This window comes from Schistocerca cancellata, chromosome 5 (genome assembly GCF_023864275.1).
Source record: "Schistocerca cancellata isolate TAMUIC-IGC-003103 chromosome 5, iqSchCanc2.1, whole genome shotgun sequence".
NCBI classification, from domain to species: Eukaryota; Metazoa; Arthropoda; class Insecta; order Orthoptera; family Acrididae; genus Schistocerca; species Schistocerca cancellata.
Genome location: NC_064630.1, coordinates 36471294 through 36494792, shown reverse-complemented (window position 1 = coordinate 36494792; position 23499 = coordinate 36471294). Strand labels below are relative to the sequence as shown.

At 39.7% G+C, this 23499-nt stretch overlaps 1 protein-coding gene across 1 annotated transcript in view; it reads left to right on the top strand.

Moving 5' to 3' along the window:
* Window positions 1-23499, top strand: part of LOC126188351 (uncharacterized) — a 260603-nt gene that overhangs the window by 121917 nt on the left and 115187 nt on the right. The window contains exon 5 of the mRNA XM_049929950.1: window positions 1730-2017. Coding sequence (XP_049785907.1) covers window positions 1730-2017 — 288 coding nt within the window. The remainder of the gene's footprint in view (window positions 1-1729; window positions 2018-23499) is intronic.

Here is a 23499-nt window from a genome sequence, read left to right as displayed (position 1 = left end):
TCAAAGTGCCGTCAATGCGAACAAGAGGTGACCGAGACGAGTAACCACTGGCACCCCATACCATCACGCCGGGTGATACGCCAGTATGGCGATGACGAATACACGCTTCCAATGTGCGTTCAGCACGATGTTGCCAAACACGGATGCGACCATCATGATGCTGTAAACAGAACCTGGATTCATCCGAAACAAAGACGTTTTGCCATTCGAGCACCCAGGTTCGTCGTTGAGTACACCATCACAGGCGCTCCTGTCTGTGATGGAGCGTGAAGGGTAACCGCAGCCATGGTCTCTGAGCTGATACTCCATGGTGCTGCAGACGTCGTCGAACTGTTCGTGCAGGGATCGAGACGTGGCTGCACGATCCGTTACAGCCGTGCGGATAAGATGCCTGTCATCTCGACCGCTAGTGATACGAGGCCGTTGGGATCCAGCACGGCGTTCCGTATTACCCTGCTGAACCCGCCGATTCCATATTCTGCTAACAGTCATTGGATCGCGGCCAACCCGAGCAGCAATGTCGCGATACGATAAAACGCAATCGCGATAGGCTACAATCCGACCTTTATCAAAGTCGGAAACGTGATGGTACGCATTTCTCCTCCTTACACGAGGCATCACAACGACGTTTCAGCACGCAACGCCGGTCAACTGCTGTTTGTGTATGAGAGATCGGTTGGAAACTTTACTCATGTGAGCACGTTGTAGGTGTCGCCACCAGCGCCAACCTTGTGTGAATGCTCTGAAATGCTAATCATTTGCATATGACAGCATCTTCTTCCCCTCGATTAAATTTCGCGTCTGTAGCTCGTTATCTTCGTGGTGTAGTAATTTTAATGGCCAGTAGTGTATGTAAGCATCCTGTCTGATCACTTGCATCCATTCATTTCATTGTGCATTCCGGCGGACTTCGGGAATTCCAGCAGGACAATGCGACAACCCACACGTCCATAATTGCTACAGAGTGGCTCCAGGAACACTTTTCTGAGTTTAAACACTTCCGCTGACCACCAAATTCCCCCGGCATGAACATTATTGAACATACCTGTGATGAGTTGCAACGTGCTGTTCGGAAGAAACTTCCATCCCCTCGTGCTCTTACGGATTTATGTACAGCCCTGCGGGATTCATGGTGTCAGTTCCCTCCAGCACTACTTCAGACATAAGTGCATGCCACGTCATGTTGCGGCACTTCCGCGTGCTCGCGGGGGACGCACACGATACTGGGCAGGTGTACCAGTTTCTTGGCTCTTCAGTGTATTATAGACAGCCTGGGGAGCAAGGATAGCTGTCGCTGCCGCCGGAGGTTGGGGATGATCTTAGCCCCCAATACATTTTATCACAGATGATCGCAGATTTGTGAATCAGAAGTTTAAATACCTCGATATAAATTATGGGAATGGCTTTATCCCGTTTAGATGAACTTTTAATCTTTTCGCGTGAAGTACCTGAAGATGCAAATTTAATTTTCAAAATCAGTCGTGTTCTCCAATGAAGAATTCTGAGTCTCAGAGGTCTTGTTTATTCAAATCGTGGAATATTTCGACTGTGGTTGCCTTTGCCCAACATATAAAGTACTGTAGTGGATTGCTATTAAATCTCCCTTAAGCGTCCCGTAAATCTGTGATCGGCTATTGACATTTAGCAAAAGTCTGGCACCTGCTTCAACTACGACTGCGCCTGTGCCTTGTGTGAGCTGACCGGTGCTCCCCCACTTGCTGCCGCGCAGCGCCGCCGCGCATCCGGCTGCCGCGGCAGTACGAGGACGGGCTGCTGTTCGAGCGCGACGAGGTGATCCGGCTGAAGGTGTCTGTGCTGGGGCGGCCGCTGCCGCGCGTCACCTGGCACCACAACGGCGAGCCCGTCGCCTTCGGCGGCCGCCACGAGGTCGTCAACACGGAGCGCGGCTCGCAGCTGCGCGTCGCCGAGGCGCGCCGCTCGGACCGCGGCGAGTACCTGGTGAGGGCCACGTCGCGCCTGGGAGAGGACCATGCCTCCGTCCTCGTCACCGTCACCGGTACGTCGGCTTCCCGGCCGCTCTGGCCCCTGTCAAATAACAGAGAATAACAAATATTAATCTCCTCGCAACAATTAACTCTCTGGTGTATTCAGTTTTTTAATATTAATTTTAATTTAATGTCTGTGTAACTTTACGTGCCAGTTACCCCCTCTCAAAGAAACATCTAACACAAAAGAAACTATCATAGCCACATTCCTCATACACTTCACAACACTATTCCGGAATCTCATTTATTCTCGCATTGCCTTACTCGTCACTAGTCCCCCGTACACACGCCGTCATCCTTTGTTCTGTCACACACTACCAATCCACTCCGAAGTGTCATCACCATCAAGCACTGCTCAAAGTCACCGTCTCTGTTGTGGCGTATTAAGACAGCCACGCCACTCGGAAGTAGCCGAAATGCACGCGTTACACACGCCGGCTGGCGTGAGGTCTGAAACAGGATACGTAATGAATGCAATAAAGAAAAGTACGTAGCTTCTGTTATACTTAACTTTAATCCATCATTGTGGTACATTGCTCTTGATGATACAAATGAGACTCTTTAAATACAAGCACTGTAAGGCTAATGGCACCTTGCTGGGTCGTAGCCATGGACTTAGCTGAAGGCTATTCTAGCTGTCTCTCGGCAAATGGGAGAAAGGCTTCGTCAGTGTAGTCGCTAGCAAAGTCGTCGTACAACTGGGTCGAGTGCTAGTACGTCTCTCTAGACCTGCCGTGTGGTGGTGCTCGGTCTGCGATCACTGACAGTGGCGACACGCGGGTCCGACATGTACTAATGGACCGCGGCCGATTTAAAGCTACCACCTAGCAAGTGTGGTGTCTGGCGGTGACACCACAGTCTCCACTTCGTGTGCATCACATTTCTTCATCGCACACCTTCTACCTCCCTCTGAGCCATCACTCACCTTTCCCCTCTCACTACTCTTCTCTCCTCATCCATTCCATCTGATACAATCCCTCATCCCAGTTCACCTACTGAACTGCAGTCACAGCACTGGGTATTCAGTCAGAGCAGTAAAGCTCCGTGTGTGTGTGTGTGTGTGTGTGTGTGTGTGTGTGTGCGCTTGTGCGGACACATGCGTGCATGCACATCTGTACGTAACTCTTGAAACACTACTACTATTTGGTGAATTGTTACCTTAACTCCTAAATTATTTACAAGTCAAATGTTTACTTTAATAGTCATTGCTCAGAAGTATTTTTCTGTTTAGAATACAAACTTGTGACTATTACTGGTATCAGTTCCAAACATAGTGGAGGCAATAATTTTAATTCCTTTCACATCTTGTATCTCACCTCTTGATTCAATAACTGAAGAATTAGCTACACTACATCTACATCTACATCTACATTTATACTCCGCAAGCCACCCAACGGTGTGTGGCGGAGGGCACTTTACGTGCCACTGTCATTACCTCCCTTTCCTGTTCCAGTCGCGTATGGTTCGCGGGAAGAACGACTGTCTGAAAGCCTCTGTGCGCGCTCTAATCTCTCTAATTTTACATTCGTGATCTCCTCGGGAGGTATAAGTAGGGGGAAGCAATATATTCGATACCTCATCCAGAAACGCACCCTCTCGAAACCTGGCGAGCAAGCTACACCGCGAAGCAGAGCGCCTCTCTTGCAGAGTCCGCCACTTGAGTTTGTTAAACATCTCCGTAACGCTATCACGGTTACCAAATAACCCTGTGACGAAACGCGCCGCTCTTCTTTGAATCTTCTCTATCTCCTCCGTCAACCCGATCTGGTACGGATCCCACACTGATGAGCAATACTCAAGTATAGGTCGAACGAGTGTTTTGTAAGCCACCTCCTTTGTTGATGGACTACATTTTCTAAGGACTCTCCCAATGAATCTCAACCTGGTACCCACCTTACCAACAATTAATTTTATATGATCATTCCACTTCAAATCGTTCCGCACGCATACTCCCAGATATTTTACAGAAGTAACTGCTACCAGTGTTTGTTCCGCTATCATATAATCATACAATAAAGGATCCTTCTTTCTATGTATTCGCAATACATTACATTTGTCTATGTTAAGGGTCAGTTGCCACTCCCTGCACCAAGTGCCTATCCGCTGCAGATCTTCCTGCATTTCGCTACAATTTTCTAATGCTGCAACTTCTCTGTATACTACAGCATCATCCGCGAAAAGCCGCATGGAACTTCCGACACTATCTACTAGGTCATTTATATATATTGTGAAAAGCAATGGTCCCATAACACTCCCCTGTGGCACACCAGAGGTTACTTTAACGTCTGTAGACGTCTCTCCGTTGATAACAACATGCTGCGTTCTGTTTGCTAAAAACTCTTCAATCCAGCCACACAGCTGGTCTGATATTCCGTAGGCTCTTACTTTGTTTATCAGGCGACAGTGCGGAACTGTATCGAATGCCTTCCGGAAGTCAAGAAGAATAGCATCTACCTGGGAGCCTGTATCTAATATTTTCTGGGTCTCATGAACAAATAAAGCGAGTTGGGTCTCACACGATCGCTGTTTCCGGAATCCATGTTGATTCCTACATAGTAGATTCTGAGTTTCCAAAAACGACATGATATTCGAGCAAAAAACATGTTCTAAAATTCTACAACAGATCGACGTCAGAGATATAGGTCTATAGTTTTGCGCATCTGCTCGACGACCCTTCTTGAAGACTGGGACTACCTGTGCTCTTTTCCAATCATTTGGAACCTTCCGTTCCTCTAGAGACACTAGTTTAGTTAAGACCAGTGGTTGGAAACTAGTAGTATTAGTACTTCATTCATCCAGAGGCAATTTATATTGCATGGATTTTGTGAGAAAATACACAGTATATTAAAATAGATTACACATATAAGAACGTACAGTAACCTACAAATACAAGGATGCACAGTACCTTACACTATCTTACATTATAACAGTGCATACAACTTTGATTAATTGCATAAAATGTATTTTTCATGAATTTTTGTTAAGATTTAAATAAAAACAAAAAACAGTTGTAACACTTCTCTTCAAAATATTGATTTGGATCATAAAAAACATTTGACTGAAAATAATATAGTATCAACATAGTACATGAGGTCATTAAAAACTTGAGTATTGCTTCCTTAAATATAGACAGTTTTTTTCATTTCTTTTTTATGTGCTTATTTTCAACCGATTCTCCACAATTCTAGGCTGCACTTGGGATTCACTCTTGTCCAATACAATTCACAAATAAGCCTAAATAGTAAGTAACAAAATCTAGAAAAGCACAAAACATAGCCTACTGTATTTTGTGATTAAGTGTGTGGACACAATAACTCTAAGGGAACACAGTATCAGGATAGTATGAATTGGAAAATAATGCTGCAGTAGATTACCACTAAGCTTACTGACTGACAATCAGACTGTACAAACCTCCTCTCCCCAGTTTGATTTGTATTTACAGGGTGTGTAAGGCATGACTAGAAATCAGCGTAGGTGAACAGGAAGATGCAACTGTCAACTGATATTGAGAAAATCGGGTTTGCAAATTTTAGGCATGCTTATATACTTCACATGGTCACTACCACTCAAGGAGTCTGTTTCTGAGTGAGTAAGTACTTAACCATGAGGTCTTTTGCATTCCCTGTAATTCTAACGTATGTGACAAAATTACGTGCTCACCTAGAATCATTTATGAATGTAAACAAAGTTTCTTTTGCAACAGACACACTGAAACAACAACAAACATGCAAAAATTTGACTTTCATTACATGTGCTGTATGTTGCAATAATTATTGTTTTCCACATTTTTATGATCAGTATCATCCTCATGCAGGCCATGCTCCATTGAGAGGTTACACATTACATTTTTAATAAAAATTAGCTGTCTGAAGAAGAGAAATTTGTTAACATCGAGTATAGATTTAAGTGTCAGGAAGTCGTTTCTGAAAGTATTTGTATGGAGTGTAGCCATGTATGGAAGTGAAACATGGACGATAAATAGTTTGGACAGGAAAAGAATAGAAGGTTTCGAAATGTGGTGCTACAGAAGAATGCTGAAGATTAGATGGGTAGATCACATAACTAATGAGGAGGTATTGAACAGAATTGGGGAGAAGAGGAGTTTGTGGCACAACTTGACGGGGAGAAGGGACCGGTTGGTAGGACATGTTCTGAGGCATCAAGGGATCACAAATTTAGCATTGGAGGGCAGCGTGGAGGGTAAAAATCATAGAGGGAGACCAAGAGATGAATGTATTAAGCAGATTCAGAAGGATGTAGGGTGCAGTAGGTACTGGGAGATGAAGAAACTTGCACAGGATAGGGGGCATGGAGAGCTGCATCAAACCAGTCTCAGGATTGAAGACCACAACAACAATAGTGAGTTCACTGGAAGTCCTTCAGAACTCTATTTTTATATTCAGACTTCTTGACGAAAAAACATTTCTTTCCTTCATTTAGGATAAAGATTATGAAAATATTAAATGGACCATTAAATACTGATAATTTGCACAGAGCTAACAAGCCTGTTGTTAGAATTACATGGGAATAGAAAGAAAGAAGTACCAGCATCCAAGAGATATCACAATTACAGAACTAAGCACTTACTCGTTCAGCTGCGGTTTCCTTGATTAATAGCTACAGTAAAAAGTATATATACATACTAAAAATTTTCGTACTCAGTTTCACTGAAAATGGTTGGAAGTGGTACCTTTTGTTTGTATATGTTCAAGTCCTAGTTGTGACCTGTACATTCTGTCAGTATGAATCAAATTGGTGAGGAGGTTTGTAAGGTCCCCTTGTGCGAGTAACTGGGATGGAATTGAGCATAATCATCTGTGGAAATGCCAGTCTCAATTTATGGGATTTCAATATCAAATAAATATGAGTTTCAATGTATACATAAAAATACTGAATTTGTTGAATAGTTAAAAAGTAAGAGGACTGCCCAACACAATGATATGACATCAACATTAAATCTCAAGCTTTTGGAATAAGAATTTCAGATATTCAAATTAGTGAAAGATTACAGTACAGATCATCCAGGAGTTTGAGCTGATGAACATACTAATTACAAGGAAGAGGGTGAAGTTCAGAAACCTTTTAGAAATGATAAAAATACTTAAGCAAGAAAAGTCTGGTGAGGACGTAGTAAAAGGTAAAATGAGGCAAGAGGAAAGGAGTATCGAGACAAAATGAACACAGAGGGTCACTAAATAAGAGACACAAACATCTCTGCTTCATGTGAGGGTACAAACAGTGGGAAAAGTAGTGACTGGTCTGAGCAGAGGAAAGACTGAAACCTAAATAGGTTAAAACTGTTTGAAAATAAAAATTAACACCCTAAAACTTAATCAGTTCACATTTGTCTTTATGCTCACTCTGCTGGCATTAAAATAGTAACAGCATGAATACAACATTCAGTACACATCAAACCACTACAAACTGTACTAAATGTTTGAATATACAAATTATTGACATTTCAGCAAACTTGCACAAAGTCAGTGGGGCGAACTCTTTTACGAAGTCTTTCTAAAATTTCTTTGTAGTAATAGTGGTTAACTGTTTGTCCAGGAGGCACCCACCCTTTATGAACAATTCCCATGGAATCAAAAAAGCACACAAGCATGATTTCACTTTTGACTTTGACATGTGAGCCTTTTCATTGTCTGGGTGATCCCTTCGAGCACCATTGTGAAATTTGGTGTTTTGTCTCTGGATCGTATGGAAAAACCCAACTTTTATTGCCAGCGATAACATGGCTCAACAATTGTGGATTGATTTCTGTTTGCTCTAACAGAATGGCTGCCAAATTTTTCTGTGTTTCTCACTGTTGTGGTGTGAGATTTTTGGGGACCATGTTGTTGTTGTTCTGATCTTCAGTCCTGAGACTGGTTTGATGCAGCTCTCCATGCTACTCTATCCTGTGCAAGCTTCTTCTTCTCCCAGTACCTATTGCAACCTACATCCTTCTGAATCTGTTTAATGTATTCATCTCTTGGTCTCCCTCTACGATTTTTACCCTCTATGCTTCCCTCCAATACTAAATTGGTGATCCCTTGATGCCTCAGAACATGTCCTACCAACCGATCCCTTCTTCTACTCAAGTTGTGCCACAAACTTCTCTTCTCCCTAATCCTATTCAGTACCTCCCCATTAGTTATATTATCTACCCATCTAATCTTCAGCATCTTTCTGTAGCACCACATTTCGAAAGCTTCTATTCTCGTCTTGTCCAAACTAGTTATTGTCCATGTTTCACTTTCATACGTGGCTATGCTCCATACCAATACTTTCAGAAACGACTTCCTGACACTTACATCTATACTCGATGTTAACAAATTTCTCTTCTTCAGAAACGCTTTCCTTGCCTTTACTAGTCTGCATTTTATATCCTCTCTACTTTGACCATCATCAGTTATTTTGTTCCCCAAATAGCAAAACTCATTTACTACTTTAAGCATCTCATTTCCTAATCTGATTCCTGCAGCATCACCTGATTTAATTAGATTACATTCCATTATCCTCGATTTGCTTTTGTTGATGTTCATCTTATATCCACCTTTCAAGCTGGCTGCGGTGGTCTAGCGGTTCTAGGCGCTCAGGGACTGCTACGGTCGCAGGTTCGAATTCTGCCTCGGGCATGGATGTGTGTGATGTCCTTAGGTTAGTTAGGTTTACGTAGTTCTAAGTTCTAGGGGACTGATGACCACAGATGTTAAGTCCCATAGTGCTCAGAGCCATTTGAACCATTTGAACCTCCTTTCAAGACACTGTCCATTTCATTCAGCTGCTCTTCTAGGTCCTTTGCTGTCAGTGAACTTCAAAGTTTTTCTTTCTTCTCCATGAATTATAATTCCTACTCCAACTTTTACTTTTGTTTCCTTTACTGCTTGCTTAGTATACAGACTGAATAACATCAGGGATAGGCTAAAACCCTTTCTCACTCCCTTTTCAATCATCACTTCCCTTTCATGCCCCCTGACTCTTACAACTGCCATCTGGTTTCTGTACAAATTGTAAATAGCCCTTCGCTCCCTGTTTTTTTTTTTACCTCTGCCACCTCCAGAATTTGGAAGAGAGTATTCCAATCAACATTGACAAAAGCTTTCTCTAAGTCTACAAATGCTAGAAATGTAGGTTTGCCTTTCCTTAATCTTTCTACAAAGATAAGTCGTAGGGTCAGTATTGCCTCGCGTGTCCCAACATTTCTACGGAATCCATACTGATCTTCCCCGAGGTCAGCTTATACCATTTTTTCCATTCGTCTGTAAAGAATTCATGTTAGTATTTTGCAGCTGTGACTTATTAAAGTGATAGTTCGGTAATTTTCACATCTGTCAACACCTGCTTTCTTTGGGATTGGAATTATTATATTCTTCTTGAAGTCTGAGGGAATTTCGCCTGTCTCATACATCTTGCTCACCAGAGGGTAGAGTTTTGTCAGGACTGGCTCTCCCAAGGCTGTCAGTAGCCTAATGGAATGTTGTCTACTCCCGGGGCCTTGTTTCGACTCAGGTCTTTCAGTGCTCAGTCATACGCTTCACGCAGTATCATACCTCCCATTCCATCTTCATCTACATCCTCTTCCATTTCCATTATATTGACCTCAAGAACATCGCCCCTATATAGACCCTCTATATACTCCTTCCACATTTCTGCTTTCCCTTCTTTGCTTAGAACTGGGTTTCCATCTGAGCTCTTGATGTTCATGCAAGTGGTTCTCTTTTCTCCAAAGGTCTCTTTAATTTTCCTGTAGGCAGTATCTATCTTGCCCCTAGTGAGATAAGCCTCTACATCCTTACATTTGTCCCCTAGCCATCCCTGCTCAGCCATTTTGCACTTCCTGTTGATCTCATTTTTGAAACGTTTGTATTCCTTTTTGCTGTTTCAGTTACTGCATTTTTGCATTTTCTCCTTTCATCAATTAAATTCAGTATTTCTTCTGTTACCCAAGGATTTCTACTAGTCCTCATCTCTTTACCTACTTGATCCTCTGCTGCCTTCACTACTTCATCCCTCAAAGCTAACCATTCTTCTTCTACTGTATTTCTTTCCCCCACTCCTGTCAATTGTTCCCTTAAGCTCTCCCTGAAACTCTGTACAACCTCTGGTTCTTTCAGTTTACCCAGGTCCTATCTCCTTAAATTCCCACCTTTTTGCAGTTTCTTCAGTTTCGATCTACAGTTCATAATCAATAGATTGTGGCCAGAGTCCACATCTGCCCCTGGAAATGTCTTACAATTTAAAACCTGATGCATAAATCTCTGTCTTACCATTATTTAATCTATGTGAAACCTTCTAGTATCTCCAGGGTTCTTCCATGTATACAACCTTCTTTCATGATTCCTGAACCAAGTGTTAGCTATGATTAAGTTATGCTCTGTGAAAAATTCTACCAGGCAGCTTTCTCTTTCATTTCTTAGCCTCAATCAATATTCAGCTACTACGTTTCCTTCCCTTCCTTTTCCTACTGTCGAATTCCAGTCACCCATGACTATTAAATTTTCTTCTCCCTTCACTACCTGAATAATTTATTTTATCTCATCGTACTTTTCATCAATTTCTTCATCATCTGCAGAGCTAGTTGGCATATAATCTTGTACTACTGTAGTAGGCACGGGCTTTGTGTCTATGTTAGCCACAATAATGCATTCACTATGCTGTTTTAGTAGCTTACCTGCACTGCTATTTTTTATTCATAATTAAACCTACTCCTGTATTACCCCTATTTGATTTTGTATTTATAACCCTGTATTCACCTGACCAAAAGTCTTGTTCCTCCTGCCACCAAACTGCACTAATTCCCACTATATCTAACTTTAACCTATCCATTTCCCTTTTTAAATTTTCTAACCTACCTTCCATGTATACATCAATCTTTTATGATTCTTGAACCAAGTGTTAGCTATCATTAAGTTATGCTTTGTGCATAATTCCACCAGGCAGCTTCCTTCTTCATTCCTTACTCCTCATTCATTACTGGGGTTACATATCAGCAAGATAATCCCAGCCCACATATGTCAAGAGTTGCTACTGCTTGTCTCACAAAGGCATGCCAAACTCTACCTAGGCCAGCAAGGTCATCAGATCTCTCTCCAATTGAGAATGTTTGGAGCATTATGGGCAGGGCTCTCCAGCTAACTTGGGATTTTGACAATCTAATGTGCCAAATGGACAGAATTTTGCATGACATCCCTCAGACAGCCAACATCTCTGTCAATCAATGCCTAGCTGAATAACTGCTTGCTTAAGGATCACAGGTGGACCACTGTGTCATTGACTTGCACAATTTGTAAGCTCTTTCTCTTGGATAAATCATCCAATTTTTCTAAAATTGTAATTATTTGTTTGTCTGTACATACATATAACATCTACCAGTTTCTCTCCTATTCAGATAATTTGTCATTATCTTTTTCTTACAATGTTTCTTGGTCCCAGGATCTGAAAATATCACCAAAATGTTCATCACATTTAAATCCTTCTCTTGTCTTTGTAGGTAGTAACCTTTCTCCATTATTATAATAACTAATAGACATAAACTTTATCTTCTTATTCATACCCTTTGGCAATTGAGAATGCACACCTTGCACTATATTAAGTGAATTTTTAAGTAATTTATTTCTTACTTAAATTCTTGTAAGAATAGGACCTATCACATCAGTTGATTGTGTAACAATGTGCTTTCCAAAAAGAATATTAAGGCACAGTGGTCTGCATATATTACTGTTTTTGATCCCCAAATTAGAGATTGAAATTTTTGTAAATTTCAAACAATACATTAAATCTCTTTTTCAATATCTGAGTAATTTGGTTCATGTTTACTAAGGATTTCACTAAAAGCTATGGTTATATGCTCTCCTTTTTTGTGATCCCATTCTCCTTGAAACAATTCACAACCTAGACCATATTCTGTCTCATCCGGGCCATCTGATAGAATTGATTCATCCTGGGTGTGCTGGCAGAACCCATCAACATTCTGCCACAATATTTTGGCCTAGAGATGTCTGCCCATCTTCAGGTGAGCAGACAACTAGTGAAGAGCATTGGTGCATTTACAATATTTCTGCTGAATCTTGCGCATGCAAAATGTGCTGACGTCTTTCAGTGCATGTGTCAGGTGATGAAATGCGCAGGACATCAGAGTTGTGTTTGTTGCCCTCAGTGGTTGAAGTGTGAGATGACCTAATGATTGAGTATAATATGATCCTGTTGACTCCACTGTGACTGGATAATTTTAATTATAGGATTCCAATTTTTATCCAGTTGAAAGCCGTTTTCATGATTTATAAGATTATCAGCAAGACATATTTGCACCAATTCTTTGATTACTGAATCCCAAAAACTGGAAACTGGTGCTAAAATTTTTGTTTTGATGTATTCCATTGAGTGCCTCATCAAAATACAGTGTCCTGCTACTGCTGATGTTGATGACTGCTGAAGACGAGTGTATCTTTCATGTTCTGTAAAATGCTCCTGGACAGTTTGTATCATCTGGCCTTTATATGCAGCACTACACTTACAGGGAATTTTGTAAACACACATTTTTTTCAGTAGTAAGTCATCTTTAACAGATCTAACCTGGGCCAAGTTCTTTGCTGGTGGACAGAAGATAACCTTGATTTTATTTTTCCTAAGCAATCTGCCTATTTTAGAAGACAGATTCCCTGCATATCGAAGGAATGCAGTTGATTTATAGTCATCATCAGTGTCCCCAGTGTGTTGTGTCTTATTATTAGAGCTGTGCATGGCTTTCCTAATTTGGCATGAAGTTGAGCTATTCTCTTTAAAAACCTTCTGTGTAGAGGTTTTCATCATCCAATATTACATCCTCCTGATGTATTACGATACGAAGAACACCAGTGATTTGGACAAGGTGATGGTATCTAGATGCCTGGAGAATGGCTAGTTTCTATAAAATAAGTCCTGGAATGCCATTAGATTTTTTTACCAGCACAGTGAAATAGTAACAATTTAGTATCATGAAACAATTGTTTAAACAACGTTAGTAAGTTCTGAGAGCATAGTAAAACTGAATAGTATAAATGAACAGTATCTGAATACATCCTATTGCCAATTCTCATATATCAACAAGTTCAGACTATGTCCTGTCACCAACTGGTGTGCTTGGCCCACAGCTGAAATCTCCCACTTACACCCAACACTTCATAGCCCTTCAAAGATAAGAGTATTCATTTTTTTATTGAATTTACTAGTTAACTGTGTAGTGTTGTTATTTTGGTAAAGCCCTGATTACTTGTAGACTCCTCTTAGTTCCAGTTATGCCAAAAGATGACTTTCATCATCAGTTTGCAATAAAAAAAATTGGTACTTTGCACCAGAATACTAGACGTTCCCCTACATCTTTACTGTTGAGTAAGATTCATTCTCAAGGCTCGCATTCCCCTCTCCACTTCTGTGATTCATCATTGCACCATATGACCCTTTTGCTTCCTCTTCTCCTATGGGAACTGGCTTTCTGATCCCCACCTGCTTATTCTGCAGAACTGCTTAATGCAGCGAATTGACTTTGACTATCTGCTGAGATTCAATAAATGAAAAATTTGGAAAATAAATACACCCCCCCCCCCCAAAAAAAAAAAAAAAAAAAAAAAAACCACACAACCAAACAAGGAACACCTCACAACAATCTGCAAGGTTTTTCCACCACTAGTAATGGATTATTACGCAAAATTAAATAACATTCAATTAAGTCATTATCTCTCATATTTTGTATTTTTTCTTTGACAGCAGGTCGAACACTCATCGGTATAGGGTAAGGTTTACAAAAGAAAGCTTTATCTTCCATTACTTTAAACTTGCCCTCATACTACTTAACCATACCAGGTTTACCACAAAATACATCCTAATATGTTAATAAAGAACTTTGCGTCTCAAGTTTATATTCTACCACTAATTTACTAGATTATTTCAGTTTAATTTTTCTAGTTTCTAACTGTTCTCCTTGTAATTGGTTCCATTCCATTACTACACTGATGTTAGTTGAAGCCACTAAATGGATATGTTTCTAGTGGCAGTTTATTGTCGAGTAACCAGCCAAACCTAAAAGTACATCTAAAATTAAGATTAGGTAGTACTAATAATGTCTGGTAAAACATAAAAGCATCAGTTGCTGTGATGTGCAGCCTTGTTTGTTCTTTAATTTGCTTTACTTTACTGCCTGTTACTCCCACAACATACACTCAAGTTGCTGGTAGCACATGACATGAATGGTCTTTTTCACATTACTGATAGTAACTCCTGTGATGTTAAAGACATTTCAGTACTAGAATCTAAATGACTATCAATCTTTGTCACCAAAGCATTCCCACCTATTATTGGTTTAACTTGCTATTCATCTCTTTTAGCTTCATCTTCTTCAGGTAACCCATCTTGAGAACATAATGGGGATGTGAAAACTACTACTTTTTCCATATGAGAACCTGTTATTCTACTGTTATCTCCTGGAGCCTGATCTCTCCTCCAGAATGTGCATTGTTTTCTGATGACTGGTGCAAAAAGCTCTATCTGCTGGTATAGCCAGATATGAGTTTTCCCCATTGTTGGAACTAAATACTTGATTCCTATTATGCTTTTGATTATTCATCTTATTATTTTTCTGTTACTTAACCGTACAGTATTTTGTTTCATTTCTACATCGCAAATGAGATGGATAATGAGTTCCATTATTATTAAGGGATCATGTGTTTTCCACATGAATGTAATCCCCTCATTCTTTATTTAATTTGTGCAATCCTTCTATGAGGCTCAATAGTTCATTTACACTTGACCAACCACTGTACAGTATTTCTTTTCTTTTATGGTAGGGTAATGTGTGAACCAACACATTTATTAAATGAACCTCCTCTATCTGATCATTTAACAAGGGAATGGTCCAAGCACCCATGTTGAAGCCCACCCTGAATTTTTCTGTCTAAGGATGATACACCGAAAGAAATCCACTGACAGAATTGTAGCTATTAAGACACACTGCAAGTATTTTTTTTTTTTTAATCTTGGAGTTGCTTATTTTTGTCACACAAAAACCATTTATGACAGCAATCTGTGCAGCCCTTCCTGCCTAGCATGACATCTGTGCCAAGAAGGCATAGCACCTTGTAGTGCTAATATCTGAAGTGACACAAGGGAATTTGAAGTACGTAAACCATGCAGAAAAAGTCACATATCATTAATGTTTTGGACAAGAGGTAGTTCATGTTGATAGCTACATTGTTGCTCATGTAGTTCTTATGAAGGTGACTAGCAGAGGAAAATAAATCAAGGCAGTGTTTGAATCTATATCAAGGGTGTTCATACTCAAGGTCAAAGGACATGGAGGAGGAGATGCCCTTATCTCCTAGTTTCAGGGAAAGGGAAAATAAAATGTAATCAAGTGTTTTTTTTCCAACAAAATGAATTAAAAGTTGGTATTATGCAGGTTTTTAACTAGGTCGTAACTGGAACTTTTTTTATGGCTTCTTACAAGTTGTATTTTGTCTTCTGAAACATTAAAAAGACTTCATGCCCCCCCCCCCCCATTCTGGGCACTCTTCTGTTACATTACAAAAGACTTGCATCAGTTGTGGCTTGTATTTATTGAAATGAAATATTTCTTACACATACATAATTTTGTAACAACTTCTGTAACACAGTTCTTATGATACTTTTTGAATAATGGATATTTTGGTAACAGTGAAACAGTTCCTTGTTGATTCTTCATAGTCATCACAATAAAGTGAAGGGTCATTTGAATGCTGAAAAGAAACACTTTCCTTACACTAGGCACACCTGACAAAATAAAAATTAATGCTTTGAGGCATCTCTTAATAATTACTAGATTTATTTAGACACAGTTGCAGTGGATTAAGAAATGGTCCTGGTGGTTGCCCAGCTTATTGTGCTGTGTGCTGGGCATACTTAAAGCAATTCGTAAAATGTGCTGATGTGAACTGGCACTGCACAAATTACTAAAACTGAAGATACTGTTCTCCTGATTAACCCCAATTGACTTGGAACTATAGGAAATTCTATTGTCCAACAGTTTCCTTAAAAATACTTTCCACGGGCAAAAAACTTCTTTAATGAGAGTTACTCTGATTATTCTGAGTGGAATCTGAATCATATCAACAGTATTTACAACATTCTCCTGAAAGACAGAGATACTGTTATGACTGGACCAAGAGTCAGACAAAAGCAATGAATTAATTTCTGCAACTGGTTAGAAATTGTTTCAGATGAAATATTAAGATTTATTCTTTCCTATGCCACTAAACAGTTCTATTTTTAAAATTTTGGTCCTGATTTGACTTGAGGTCCCTGAAGACAGATATAAAGCTGCAGAACCAGCAATCCACTCACACCTATCTGTCATTGTTGTGTATGAATGTCTCATGGCGTTAATCAGTTGCACACCAGACGCTGTCTTTTTGCACCTTAAAATGATAAAGTGTGGTTTGCTTGCAGTTCTTTTACAAAACCTGACTGATTGGCATTAGACACAACAAACGTGGGGATAACAGCAAGCTTTATCTTCACATCAGCTATGAATTAATGGCATCTCCACTACACTTTTATTTGAAATAAACTTCATTGTTTTGCACCTTCCTATACTGTATTATTTCTTGAATCTGCCTAACCAGTTCACAGAAAACTTGAAAGCAGCTGTGTTGATCTTAAGTGTGATTAAGAGGGCACAGTCTCATGGAACTTCATCAGTAACTGTGCGTTGCTTCTCACAAGCAGCTCTGTATGTTTCAGATCTCAAGGAAACTCCTCTAAATAACTGTTATTCATTTTAATTATTCAATTTTATCGGTTTATATTGCTTAATAATGGCGGATAGCAGGACTGTGGCCATTCTGTACAGTAAATCTTTCAGATAGGTTTTCTTTCACAGTTTTGCAAGTTTCTTTCTGGCTCATATTCATTGCTTCATGTAAGTCATTCTTCCTTTTGTACAGTTTATGGTCAGATTTTATGAAGCAAAATGGGTTTGCACACTGCTTAACATTAAGTGTTACTCACAATTAACATTAATTCAATTTTATCTCCATTGTTGACCTTATGATACCCCAAAAGCAACTGGTAATTATTATGGATATGAAGTAAAACTTCCTGGTAGATTAGAACTGTGTGTGGACTGAGGCCTTTGTCTCTCATGGGCAAGTGCTCTACCAACTGAGCTACCCAAGCATGACTCATAACCCACATTCACACTTCTATGTCCATCACTACCTTGTCTCCTACCTTCCAGTTCTTCCAGAAGTTCTCAAGCAAAAGTTGTGGGACTAGCACATCCAGAAGAAAGGATATTCTCGAGATGTGGCTGAGCCACAACATAGGGGTGTGTCCAGAATGAGATTTGAACTCTGCAGGGAATTGTGCTCTGATATGAAGCTATGTGGCAGACTAAAATTTTGTGCCTTTTGCAGGCAGGTGCTCTACCAACTGAGCTACCCAAGCCCTTTGTAGAGCACTTACCCATCAAAGGCAAAGGTCCTGAGTTTGAGTCTTGGTCTAGCACACAATTTTAATCTGTCAGGAAGTTTCATATTAGTGCACACTATGCTGCAGAGTGAAAATTTCATTCTGGATATTAAATGAGTTACAAATATGAGTGAACAGTAACTGCAGACAATTATTTTGTAGAAGCTATCAATGGCAACCGAAATTCACTTTACAAATTGTGATCAGGTAGAGTCATGTTGTCTGTTTACTGATGCACAATCAACCAAGGGTATGCAGCTGCCGTGTTGTGAATGTGCAGTCTGGTAGGGGTATACAATTATCCAGCCACCTGGCAAGCAACAAATTTGGCATGGTCTTTCTTTCAGTCTATTCTTCCTGTGCAAAAAATTTCAAGTCATGTTTCAACATGTCAGATTGGACTATTCCGTTGTAAGTATATAGATCTTTTCAGGTGCCATTTATCTAGTTCTTATAGGTATTCCAACTGTTATTGTAATACCTGGGGTCTAGAGGGAACCCACAAGTATCAGTAAGTCTCTTTTTCTTAAGTTCCTCCTTCATTTTAGCTCATTAATTCCAGGTATTTTTTAATTCAGGCTCTATTAAATCCATCTCAGCTGAGGAATGAGGTGTACTGACAGTTGGTTCCAACTTTTTCCTGAACCTTTTTCAGTTAATTCAATAACATGCTCCTCTAAAGTTGCTGTCATAGAGTTTGAATGAATCAGTGAGCTTCAAGCATTAAAATGTTGACTAGGTTTCTAGTTAGTTGCTTGTAATTTGACTTTTAATTCACCTTCTACATCTACATCTACATCCATACCCCGCAAGCTGGTTGGTTGGTTGTTTGGGAAAGGAGACCAGACAGCGTGGTCATCGGTCTCATCGAATTAGGAAAGGATGGGGAAGGAAGTCGGCCGTGCCCTTTCAGAGAAACCATCCTGACTCCGCAAGCCACCTGACGGTGTGTGGAGGAGGGTACCTTGAGTACCTCTATCGGTTCTCCCTTCTATTCCAGTCTCGTATTGTTCGTGGAAAGAAGGATTGTTGGTATGCCTCTGTGTGGGCTCTAATCTCTCTGATTTTATCCTCATGGTCTCTTTGGGAGATATACGTAGGAGGGAGCAATATACTGCTTGACTCCTCGGTGAAGGTATGTTCTCGAAACTTTGACAAAAGCCCATACCGAGCTACTGAGCGTCTCTCCTGCAGAGTCTTCCACTGGAGTTTATCTATCATCTCCGTAACGCTTTCGCGATTACTAAATGATCCTGTAACGAAGCGCGCTGCTCTCCGTTGGATCTTCTCTATATCTTCTATCAACCCTATCTGGTACGGATCCCACACTGCTGAGCAGTATTCAAGCAGTGGGCGAACAAGCGTACTGTAACCTACTTCCTTTGTTTTCGGATTGCATTTCCTTAGGATTCTTCCAATGAATCTCAGTCCGGCATCTGCTTTACCGACGATCAACATTATATGATCATTCCATTTTAAATCACTCCTAATGCATACTCCCAGATAATTTATGGTATTAACTGCTTCCAGTTGCTGACCTGCTATTTTGTAGCTAAATGATAAAGGATCTATCTTTCTGTGTATTCGCAGCACATTACACTTGTCTACATTGAGATTCAATTGCCATTCCCTGCACCATGCGTCAATTCGCTGCAGATCCTCCTGCATTTCAGTACAATTTTCCATTGTTACAACCTCTCGATACACCATCTGAAAAAAGCCTCAGTGAACTTCCGATGTCATCCACCAGGTCATTTATGTATATTGTGAATAGCAATGGTCCTATGACACTCCCCTGCGGCACACCTGAAATCACTCTTACTTCGGAAGACTTCTCTCCATTGAGAATGACATGCTGCATCCTGTTATCTAGGAACTCCTCAATCCAATCACACAATTGGTCTGATAGTCCATATGCTCTTACTTTGATCATTAAACGACTGTGGGGAACTGTATCGAACGCCTTGCGGAAGTCAAGAAACACAGCATCTACCTGTGAACCCGTGTCTATGGCCCTCTGAGTCTCGTGGACGAATAGCGCAAGCTGGGTTTCACATGACCGTCTTTTTCGAAACCCATGCTGATTCCTACAGAGTAGATTTCTAGTCTCCAGAAAAGTCATTGTACTCGAACACAATACGTGTTCCAAAATTCTACAACTGATCGACGTTAGAGATATAGATCTATAGTTCTGCACATCTGTTCGACGTCCCTTCTTGAAAACGGGGATGACCTGTGCCCTTTACCAACCCTTAGGAACGCTACACTCTTCTAGAGACCTACGGTACACCGCTGCAAGAAGGGGGGCAAGTTCCTTCGCGTACTCTGTGTAAAATTGAACTGGTATCCCATCAGGTCCAGAGGCCTTTCCTCTTTTGAGTGATTTTAATTGTTTCTCTATCCCTCTGTTGTCTATTTTGATATCTACCATTTTGTCATCTGTGCGACAATCTAGAGAAGGAACTACAGTGCAATCTTCCTCTGTAAAACAACTTTGGAAAAAGACATTTAGTATTTCGGCCTTTAGTCTGTCATCCTCTGTTTCAGTACCATTTTGGTCACAGAGTGTCTGAACATTTTGTTTTGATCCACGTACCGCTTTGACATAAGACCAAAATTTCTTAGGATTTTCTGCCAAGTCAGTACATAGAACTTTACTTTCGAATTCATTGAATAGCCTTTACACCAGCTCTTAAATTCCCATTAGTAAAATCTAGTTTCTCATTCAGTATATTGACTTTAACACCTTGCACATGCATAGTAGTATTTGTGGTATCTAACTGAGCCCTGAGATCATCATCTTTAGACCTTAAATCTGCAATATCTTAGGCCAATTGTCCAATCCTAACATTCAGCTCAGATATGGCTTTAAGCATTTGCTCTGCTTTCCCGATTCTTACTGGTATAAACTTGAACCATAATAAATTGGCATTTAAACTTGACCCTCTAACAACAGTGGGTAGGTAACTCCATTAAAAAAATTTCTGAATACAAATACTTTTTCATTACCCCATGACACACACAACCACCACGTCCAACAAAAAAGTCAAGCTTGGATATAACACAGCTCACCAAACTTTGCTTGCATAGCTTGCCTTGCTGTTATGGTGACTGAAAATCAGACTGCTGTACTTCTTGAACTTTGTTGTTGTTGGTAGGTGTGCAGTTGATGTTGTCTGATGTTAATGTCCACAGCTTTGGACTTGGTGACACAATCGACTTCCTTTGTAGTTTCAGCTGCCTATCTACCAAGTTGTAGACTAAATAAATTATTGTATGATGTAGTTGTTATTAATTAATCTGTTTATTATTTGTTGACAATGTATTTCTTCTCAGATTTCTTTATTGGTAGTAGTTGTAATTACACAGGCACTTCACCATAATATTTTCCTGTTGACTCAGTTGTTAACAACACTGATTATTTTCAGGAAATGTTCAATTAAAAAGCAGGGTCTTCTTCAGTAATTCCATTTTATGGATAGCATTGTTGTTATTTATGAATTTAATTCACTTGCAACAGTATCTGTCCTGGTTCCTTTCACCAGGTTGTCTGGAAATGGTGTTCTCCTGTGTTGACAATTAATTTGCCCATGAGCTATGACTATCCAATATTATTTAGCTCACCTGTTAACCTGGTCCCGAGTTCGAGTCTCGGTCCGACACACGGTTTTAATCTGCCAGGAAGTTTCATATCAGTGCACACCCCGCTGCAGAGTGAAAATCTCATTCTAGCTCAACTGTTATTTCTTGAGACTGCGGATACTAAAAGGCTCAGACTTCTTCTTCAGATTCTGCATTAAATGCTGGAAGTCAATAATTTGGTTCAACATCCAACTGTGTCAATGAATACTACACTTTACAGTAACTCTTCACATTATATATTTCTTTATAAGAGACTTTACAATATTGCTTAATTCTCAAACTCAGTGTAACTGTCAAGTTGAATGTTCAAAATAAAGCAAAAGAATAATCCATTTTGACAAGTCTGTCTATAAGTCTATTGTTTGCTGTCATCTCATCAGCATTGTCATGGCATACTCTTCACTCAGTGCAGGACCATGCTTCTCCAAGCAGGGACTTCTAAGCATGGAACAAATACAATGCCTAACAGGTACCACAGCTTGTATTAATACTTCAATTGTCATTCACTTTAAAGACATGCATCACCCACACATATCTGTTCACATGCAAAAACATTGACAAAAACCTCCATACAGTTTTTGATTCCAAACTATTTAACAAATAATTGGTTCCAACCACTGTGATCATCATTGATTGACAAGATAGACATTTGGTAACATGACACTTTACCTGAGTAATTTTACTCCATGTCTGCTGAAAGTGTCTTCTTTACATCATAATGAGACAGAATGACAAGTGGCAAAAAAATCTTTAAGAGAAAGGGAGTTGTGTCATAGATTCCAATAAATTGCTGAAAGAAAACCAAATATTATTCTTTCACGATAAACTTACTGCCTGCCTAGACTGTAATTTTAATTTTTCTTATGTTACATTATTCCTGTGAATAAATATCTATTAAATGTTACATTGGATTTAGACTTGATAAAGCTTATAATGGTTAAATGCAGATATTTGCATGTTATTTTTGTATTTCACTTTTTTTTCTTTCAAATGTGAGATGGGTGCTCCCAGCATAAAATGACACAGTGAAATATAAAATTAGATGCTAGAAGGACAAAAAAATTATTGTAAAACTGTAGTCTCCAACAAATAGATGTTAACATTTCTGTCATAATCGTCTAGCAGTTCATGCAGTTATATAGCATATTCTCAGTTTTTATCTAACTCCCCAGTGAAGAATGGTTGCTTTACACTAAAAAGTAGCTCTCATCATATATTCAGTTTTCTTTCTGGAGTGCATCTGGGCTATTACTTATTCTTTTTCTTATATTTTGGCTGACTACATTTACAGCCATTCTCAAGGTGAGTTTTTTGCACTTTACACAATACTGGAGTTAACACACTTGCATCAAAGATAATCTTGCTAACAACTCACCTTAAGAATGGGTGTAATGTTGTGGGCTGAAATATCAGGAAAAGAATTAATAATATCTAAGAGGTAAACATGGAATATGATGAAATATTTTATCTGCCAGGAAAATTTAAATAAATATGAAGCTCTCATCTTGTTTAGGTGTTGTTGTTGTTGTTGTTATTGTTGTTGTGGTGGTGGTCTTCAGCTCTCAAGTCGTTTCCCCATGCTAGTTTATTTGAAACTTATATTCATATGAATCTGCATACTGTGTTCAAGCCCAGCTCTCCCTCTACAGTGATTACCCTACTTGCCCCCTCCCCTCCCACATACACACTTCCTTCCATTACTAAATTGATGATTCCTTGATGCTTTAGGATGTGGCCTACTGACCAGTCACTCTTTAGTGATTTTTTTGTGTTTTTTATCATAAATTTATAATGTCCTCAATCAAATTCAGTTTACTTATCTTATCTCCATCATTTCAACACCTTCTATTCTCTTCTTGGCTGACTTGTTAATTGTTCACATTTCACTTCAGTAAAAGTCTACACGCCAAACAAATTGCACAAATACTTTGTCTCCTTACATAAGAGTCAAAATGATGTACTATTTTCTGGTTTTCTACATCTTCAAAAGAGTTGCTCTACCGTATCTTCCTTCACCGTCGGCGTTGTTGTTGTTGCCGTGAGGCACCATTATACCAAGTGGAAAGGCGCGTCCATCTTAGAGCATGAGGTATGGTAACCTTAAGTCATTGACAACACACAGCGGTCAGGGTAGCACCTGATTCCAGAATAGCTGCAGTAGTTAGGATCTACGAACTACCCCCTCTTGACCAGATCCCCAAAACTTAACTCGTAACGAGATCCCTTTGAAGCAAATTGTCATAAAGAGCATCTATAAAGGCTTCGTACAACGATAAGAAATGTTACAGTTTATGGAATAATAACAGATACGACCAAACTGTCTTGTTTCTTCTGTTTTATTTAACGTAACTTTGTTCACAGTTTTATTTCGCATTCACCACTCATT